The 8858-nt window shown below is 33.8% G+C and overlaps 1 protein-coding gene across 2 annotated transcripts; it reads right to left on the bottom strand.

Moving 5' to 3' along the window:
* Positions 1 to 4163: 4163 nt before the first annotated feature.
* Positions 4164 to 5737, bottom strand: LOC120128697 (mitochondrial import receptor subunit TOM7-1-like). Of its 2 annotated transcripts, none has more exons than XM_039146324.1 (2): positions 5638 to 5737; positions 4164 to 4587 (listed from the first exon to the last, which is right to left on the bottom strand). In XM_039146324.1, exon 2 carries the CDS (start codon positions 4558 to 4560, stop codon positions 4342 to 4344), a length of 219 nt encoding a protein of 72 aa, XP_039002255.1. In that variant the 5' UTR covers positions 4561 to 4587; positions 5638 to 5737; the 3' UTR covers positions 4164 to 4341. The 2 variants fall into 2 exon arrangements, with proteins under 2 accessions (XP_039002255.1, XP_039002256.1); XM_039146325.1 differs by having other exon boundaries at positions 4164 to 4580; positions 5638 to 5729.
* Positions 5738 to 8858: the final 3121 nt, after the last annotated feature.

Genomic DNA, 8858 nt, shown 5'->3' with positions numbered 1-8858 from the left:
ACACAAGAACATTCATTAGCAAATAGTGGGGGTAGTCTCAAGTTGGATATGCTCACTTGAGGGAACATTTGCATCAAAATCCATAATAATGTTGCCCGGAGAGGTCTCACCGTGAGGAATGAGAATAACATAACCACTACCATCTCTTGCCTGTGAAACAAGCCAACCATCAAGGCGTTTAAATGTTCTTTGATCCGAAAATTTTGGTCAGTAATCACAATGGCATCTCCCATCGTGATATCATTATCAACAACATTATCCATGCAGTCTAAAGCCGCATATCATTGGTACGTGGAGAACATGCACGTGAAACCAATGAGTTATTTTCATATAGATTTTTAGTGGTTACATGAGATTTCTCTACCATCACCTTGGGTTTTTTCCTTAATTAATGAAACATTAGGTCTATCAATGTCTTTCACAATCGGGGTTTTCAATCTTTTACCTTTAGCCATCTGTGTCGATTTGGAGTTATGACCCCCTCCATGATTGACGCTTGGGGACTGGTCAATAGAGATATTTTCCATATTAGCCTCCTTCTCGTCTAGGGATATATTTAAGGGAGCAAATCTTGACCCAAAATTGGATCCACCTTGATTGTTTCCTTTCCCAACTATTTCTTCTTGATTCCTGGTAATCTTACTCGATTTACAGCGTTGGGCGATCATCCAAGGGCCAAAGGCAGATTCTCCAGATATATTGGTTTCCTTAGGAATAGTTTTCTTACTTCTTGAGTCATCGTTTGCCGACTTGTGGCCGGTTGGTTCTGTTTGCACAGTCTCGTGGCCATCCCTCATGGGTGCTTGTATTGAAAATGAAGAACAATCCATGTGTCCAAATTTTCCACAATGGAAGCAAATTAGTGGTAATCCCTCATATTCCACTGAATACCATCTCTCTTCAACTTCAATTTTTGGCACAAGTGTTTTTTAAAGTCTACTTCAACACAAACCCGAGTAAATCTACCTTTTGAAGCATGGTAGTATTCAAATCTACATTTAAAGCACGCCCAAGGGTATTTCCCATTTGCAAAAAAAGCATTCGTTCGTTGTAATAATGTACCGAGAGATCAAGGAAGCGAGTCCACACCATAGTAGAGTCAATGGTGGTAGATGACGGGTGGAAATCTGCAAACCACTTACGAGGTAGTGGCCATAGATAATCCATGGTCCTTCAAGGGAAAATCTTAAGATCATCCAAAGAAGAAAACTTTATTAGGAAGTAGCCATCTCCAACATAGATTAGTTCATACCCTTTGGCATCCGCATCTTCTTGATTCATTCATCCAATGTTCGAAAGCCAATGGACTTCTCTAGCAGTTTTAAAATCAAACAGTTGGACCATCTAATATGCAGACTTGCTCAGAATCTCTCTAAGGTGCTCAAAGACGGGCAAGAATCTTTACATCCCACCGTTATTAGACCATCATTCTTATCAATGGGACCGAATTCATCATACTCCTGAAAACAATTGATCAAACTTTTATTAGGGTTTCAAATCGCGGTCGAGTTTTCGGTTATTTCGGATTTACCGTGATTGCGGCCATCGCGGGCACTATTGTGGTTGTCGCGGACGCTATTGCGGCCGTCGCGGATAACTCGGACGGCGGCGAAACCATTATATCGCGGCCAATTTTTAAAACCCTGCCTAAGAATGTGTTGTGAAGAAGGTTTCTCCAATCCAGCCTTGTCCGCGTTATTCGAATGGTTTTCCTCTTCCATTCTGACTTCCAAACCACTCATTGTAGAATCTGATGCTTTTATTTTTTCTTACTTCTCATCAGTTGATCATGTTCTTGATCTGTTCTCTCCTCTGTTCTCTCCATCAATTTTAATTGGAAAAAAAGTTAATTGGTAGTGTTTTGATACAGAATGATAAGTTCAAGTACTAGAGTAGACAGCAAAATAATATTGGGTAGACTACACATTTAGTACTTAAACTATCAGTTTTAGTCTATTTTAATATCTAAACTTTAATTTTTTTTCAAAATCATGTCTACGTTTAGTTTTGTTTCATTTTAGTACTTGCCATTAAATACTTATGCGTTTAGTACCTAAATAATCAATTTTGGTCTGTTTTAGTACATAAATTTTCATTTTTTTTTCAAAAGTTGATATTAAATTTTGAATAAGAGTACTAAAATGAAACAAAAACTAAACTTTAGGTATGATTTTGAAAAAATTGAAAGTTTAGGCACTAAAATATATCAAAACTGATAGTTTAAGTACTAAACTTATAATTCACCCATATAATTCACCCAAAAAATTTGATACTAGAGTAAGAGAATATGCATAATTGAGGGGTTAAATAAAATATTTATAATAGTTTAGATATTTTATATTTTAATCTTACAACAAAAAAATTATACTATTTTTATTTAAATTTTTAATCCTTTTATTAATTTTTATTTAATTTTATCATTAATTATTGACGCAACTATAAAAAAAATAAAAATAACTTTATTGATCTCTTTCGTTTATAATTATGGGGCTACAGTAGTTATTTATTTATTTTATTAACTCGTTAGTATCTCCATCGGTGGAAGAATCTACAACGTAAATAGTATATCGTAACATATGATTAAAGTGATTTATTTTATTTTAATATTAAAAAATAAGGATTTATGTAAAATTAATCATTAATTAAAATTTTATTTTATTTTTAATATAATTATAATTTAATAATTTTTTTATTAAATAATAATAATTAATTTGAGTGATTTAATTTGTTTAGAATTAATTTTTTTAGGGTGGTCATCAACAGCATCACTGTTGGAGTCAAAAACTCATTGAAAAACAGTTGACAACAAATCTAGCGCTGCCGTCACCCAGTTTGCGTCGCTTAGATCGTCGTCGTCCAGTTCGCCGTCGCGAAGGAACAATAGAGTCAGCCTTCAACCCGCGATTGTTTCCATTATTTTTACTTGCGTTGACCTTCGAAAAATTAACTTGCGATCGTCGGTCATCCGTCTTCAAACTCCGACTACCACCACGACTTCTAAACACTATTAGTTTTTAATCGTCTTCGCGTGTAATTTCCTCTGCAAGAAACTCGTCGATCGTCTTCTTCCTTTGCACGACTGTTGCAGGTTAGTTTTAGTTTTTCTTTTTGAATAGTTAAATTACATTACAACTCCCCTTATTTGTGTATTATTTTCGAAGGTTAAATTGCATGGGGCCCCCCACCACCCCATTATTTGTCCCATTTTAAATTTTAGACAAACACATGTCTGTTTTAATAGACATGATTAAATTACACTATCCCCTCCCATACTCTGTTTTAATTTAAATGGTCAAATCTCATGAGAACCCCCCATAGTTTCTCCCATTTAGATTTTAGCAAACATATGTATATGTTTTAATAGACATGCTAAATTACACTACCCACCCCATACTCTTTTAATTTAAATGATCAAATTTCGTGAAAACCCCCCGCACTTTACCCTGTTTAGATTTTAGACTTCTAGGTTTTAAATTTTCTATAATTTTTAATTTATTTTTATTTTGATAATTAATTTCAAATTTATAATTTAATTTTAATTAATAATAATAATAATAATAACATTTTAATTTATTCATGAAATTAATTAAATTAAATTAATAAATTAAATTGAATTGAATTAAAGATTAATTAATTAAAAACGATTATTTTTTAATAAAAATCATTATTAAATTATAATTCTATTAAAAATAAAATTTCATTAATAGTTAATTTTAAATAAATCATTATATTTTTAATTATTTACATTAAAAAACAAATTTACTTATAATACGCTTTAATACATCACTTTAGTAATACATTGCAAAGAATTTTCTCTCCATCAGTCTACTGTTTATCTCCATCAGTCCACTGTTTATCAGCAACGATCAACAATGACATGATTCGATAATCAAGCCACGTGTTGTATTTCAAAACCAGTTAAGTACCAAAAACAGAAAAGAAAATTAAAGTCCAAATTCCCACAAACCTGTTACATGATCTAATAATAATCCAACCACGTTAAACAACGATTAGCAGCTTGTTGATCATTGGTAATGTTTGGAGAATATTGGACCAACATAGTCCCAAGGGAACTCGACCATAATAAAAAACAATAAAATGAAGCAAACATGATGGGCACAGTTGAATGCACACAAGTCATTAAGCTGGAAATGGGTAACAAAAGAAAACATAAAGAATTTCAAATAAGACTCAAATTCCCATAAAATGCACAGCGCTCATGATTATTCAAATGCATATAGGATAAAACAGCCAACATCATGTAAAAGACAAGCCCCAAACATAATACCATGTAGATTCGACAGATAGGCAACAGCCAATTACAATAGGTAACCAACTTAATCAGACAGGGCTTAGCAATTGATAAAGCTGGGGTTTGGGTTCAGAGTTCATGCCGATGATGATGACCAGTGGAATGAAGCCATAGTGTGTTACCACTTTGGCTTTCTTCATAGCCCATGTGCTCCACTCTTTCAAGCACCGTGCAGCTGATTTCTCATCCGACCCCTTAGATCCCTTCCCTCCTTTGCCTTTAGTCTTTAGAGAAACTCTAGATGCCATTAAAAAGTGTTTATTTTTCCCTGGACTCTTTGAAGATTTGTCAGGATAAACCCATTGCATTATAGGGAGAGAGCAGCAATTAGTTCAGTAATTTTAGAAAATACTCAATACACAAAAGCTGCGAAAAGGTAAAAATTATCTAGAAATGTTGAAAACAAAGAAAACGAATTAATCATTGAACTATGCTCAAATAATCATTTTAATAACAAAATAGCTTTCAAATAATCATTTTAGTCGTCGTACTTTCAAAGGTTACAAAATAATTATTAAATTTATCTAATTATTACAAACCGTCACTTGAAGCAGGGACAGAGCCATTCTTTGTATGGGAGGAGCAACAACCCCTCCCAAATATTTTGGTATGATAACATTCTATGTTTCTTTTAGTTTAAATATTAATCAAATAAGACCTTTACCCTTCCCAATTTTATGATTTAAATATTTAATAGACCTTAGCTCCTCTCAATGTTCAATCCTAGCTCCGTCCCAGCTATGAAGTCATAAAAAGTGTAAGAGTTCAATAACTGTAATGATCATTTTGTTAAAATTTTGATAAAATAACAGTTAAAATATATGATCACATCGACGTGAAAATTAAAGAAGAATTATTTCAAACAAAAATTATAATTGAAGTTTCATGATTAACAATAAACAAGTTTCACCAAGAAAATAATGAATGAGGATCATGTTTTAAACAAGTTATAGATCAAACCCCAAATATCCAAATTCAAAACATTCAGAAAACCCGAAAGAGGGATATCAAAGGATATGTTTTAGATCAAGTTCACAGACAAAACACGATAACACCAAGAAAGAAATGTAATTAGCCAATTCAAATCCTGTCCAAGATAGCTTCACCAGATTCTTAATTTTTGCCATACGTATCTTTAATTCGTAGCTAATTTAATCTCAAATCAATAACAACCATATTAGTTTCGAAAGAGGCAAAAACACTTGGAAGCGCAATGGAAGCCTTGCAAATTATCAAAAAAGCACTACGAGGAGGTAATTTCATGATAGAAAATGGAAAAGCATAATCACAAGAAATCAACTACGAAAGGCTCGTTCAATGCTTACCTCTACAACGGGCCTTTAGGAAGCCAAGGAAGATTGCTTGGCTCGAGGATTCGTGAGAAGAAGAAACGGAACGGTGGATGAGAGGAATGAGGGCTTTAAAACGAAGGGAATACACTCTGTTAGGGTTCGGTTGCATTATTACTTTATTATCCTTGTAAAGTAAATATAAGTTTTGGTGCTTGGACTTGGATTCAGTATTCAATTAGGTACCTATGTTTTTTTTTTTTTTTTGCGACAATTATTCTGAATTTTCTCTCTTGGTATTAATTTTAACTGCAACTTTAAGTGTATAGAGCTGATATTATTTGCATAATCGGTGATAAATCATACATCACGTTGTTGACATTGGTGACGGTATCATACATCATGGTGTGAAGTTAAATGGGTTAATCTTAAGGTGCAAAGCAATCAAATTCACAACTTAATGGTGATTTCACACAATTACATAATTTGATAAACAATGAGAGGAAAAAACACGCCATTAAACAGATTATGGTTAACTAATGTGGTTGCCAGAGTTTTTTGTTGCATGCAAAATAACCTGTGGTTGAGGTTTTCGTTGACTAAAATTATTATTCTATCTACGTTCTCTCTCTAAATTAATGGAGTTATTTTGAAATAAACAGCTAAGCTTTGACCATGTATTATGGATCATATATGCAATGTAATATTGAAAGTGAGAGGCTCATCCAGGGTTGAAACTTGACTTCTTTTTATTTGTACTGACAAAAACAATTCCCTACCTTGCTGAATTCACCTAATCATGTAGATATATTAAAAAACCATCTGAAACTTTATATTCATCTGTCGTGTGCATTTTTGCTCCTATTTTGTATGATGGACTAAAATTTTACTGTTCTCTGCACTGCAGAGTTTGCAGACTGGTCAGAACTACTCGAATGAGGTAAGTTTCTTTAAATGATTTTGGCTAGAGGATCTGTTTTCAATTTTTTTTTTCGGAAGACGACTATCGGATAGAGTAAAATCACAACTAATAATTGGATAAAATAAAAATGAAGATAAAAGAGACACACAATTTTACGTGGAAAACACATAAATAATATAGGGTAAAAACCACAGGCAACGGTAGAATACTTTCACTATAAGAAAATAGGAATTACAACGTCTCTCGAATTACCAAGGAGAAAACAATGACAATTCTCTCTTGATAAAAAGGAAAAAACAACTCTCAAGAAACTCTCTAAATTCTCTAGTATTGAGAGAAAGCTAGAATGATTTGGGATAGTTTTGAAGATAAATGAGCTAGGGTATTTATAGTTCAAGCTTAAGGACTAATTTATTAATACCCTAAATTACAATGACTAAAAATGATTTTACCATTTTTCAAATTTCCACAAATGTTGCACCTTTTTTACCAATTCCATTCAGTGGAATTGTTTATTGTTCTTTCAATTTTCGATGCATTAATTCTTTTGCACTTTCGGTGCATTTCAACAATCTCCCACTTGAAGATTTGATTGGAACAATCATATCTTCACACCATTCTTTCTACCTTGTACCTTCATGTTGCTTACGTTTCTGACAGGCCACAAGAGGATCTACACCAAGTAAATTTATTAGTATTGATCGTCTTCGTCATAAAATCTGCTATGTTGTCATAGTATGGATCTTCTGCATATCTATCGTTCCTTCTTCTACCTTTTCACGAATGAAATGATATTGAACTCGTATGTGCTTTGTCCTTGAATGAAATATTGGATTCCTTGCTAGATGCAAGGCGCTTTGACTGTCACAAAACATAGAGACATACTCTTGATTGTGCCCAAGCTCTTCCAATAGCATATTCAACCAGATTGCTTCTTTATTGGCTTGTGTAGTTGCTACATATTCTACCTCTATTGTGGATGTAGCCACAACTGACTTCAATTTTGAAACCCATCTTACAGCTTTACCAGCAACTTTGAACACATATCTTGTAGTAGATTTGCTTTTATCCAAATCCCATGCATAGTCAGAATCAACATACCCATTTATAAGTAAATTTGATCCTCCGTAACATAATGCAACATTTGAGGTCCCTTTAATGTATCTTAGGATCCTCTTTACTGTATTCCAATACTCTTTTCCTGGATTCGCCATGTACCGACTAACCACTCCCACTGCTTGTGCAATGTCTGGTCTTGTGCATATCATAGAGAACATTAAACTTCCTACTGCTGATGCATACGGTACTCAAGACATCTTCATCCTGTCTTCTTCACTTCTAGGACTCATACTGTAGGATAATTTGAAGTTAATAGGAAGAGGGATAGAAATTGGCTTACAATCTTGCATGCTAAATCTTGACAAGATCTTCTTCAAGTAATTCTTCTATGAAAGCCAAATCTTCCTATTACTTCTGTCTCGGTGAATTTGCATCCCTAGAATCTTGTTTGCTGATCTCAAGTCCTTCATTTCAAATTCTCTAGCCAGTTGTGCCTTCAATTCTTCAATATGATCTTTGTTGGGTCCTGCAACCAACATGTCATCCACATACAACAGTAATATAACAAAATCGTTATCACCAGACTTTTTAAAATAAGCATAATGGTCTGCATTAAGTCTGTTGTATCCAAGGCACATAATGAATGAATCAAATCTCTTATACCAACACATCGGCGCCTTTTTTAGATCGTACAGAGATTTGTTCAACCTGCAAACCAAGTTCTTTTCTTTTTCTTCAAAACCTTCAGGCTGGAGCATGTAAATCTCTTCTTAAAGATTTCCATGAAGAAAAGTTGTTTTAACATCTAGCTGCTCTAGATGTAAGTTCAATGTAGCACACATTGCCAAGACTACTCGAACTGTTGTTAGTCGAACTACAGGAGAAAATATTTCATTGAAATCAATACCTTATTTTGGAGCATATCCTTTAACCACTAGTCTTGCACGATACCTCTCAACTTGATCGTCACCATTTCGCTTGATCTTGAAGACTCATTTGTTACCAATTGGCTTCCTTACTTGTTGTAGTGGCACAAGGTCCCATGTATTATTTTTATGAAGGGCTTCGATTTCTTCTTGCATCGCCATCATCCATAATGAAGCATCTAAGTTGTTTATTGCCTCCTGGTATGTTGATGGCTCACCGTCCTCTGTTAAAAGGCGGTATGCAATATTACCTTCTATAACATAATCTGAGTACCAATTGGGACTTCTTCTCACATGATCTGATTGACGAGTTGTTGGAGCTTCAGAACTCTCTGGTTCTTGTTCATCAT

This window comes from Hibiscus syriacus, unplaced genomic scaffold (assembly GCF_006381635.1).
Source record: "Hibiscus syriacus cultivar Baekdansim isolate YM2019G1 unplaced genomic scaffold, ASM638163v2 tig00110482_pilon, whole genome shotgun sequence".
NCBI classification, from domain to species: domain Eukaryota; kingdom Viridiplantae; phylum Streptophyta; class Magnoliopsida; order Malvales; family Malvaceae; genus Hibiscus; species Hibiscus syriacus.
This window is presented reverse-complemented; position numbering and strand designations above follow the sequence as displayed.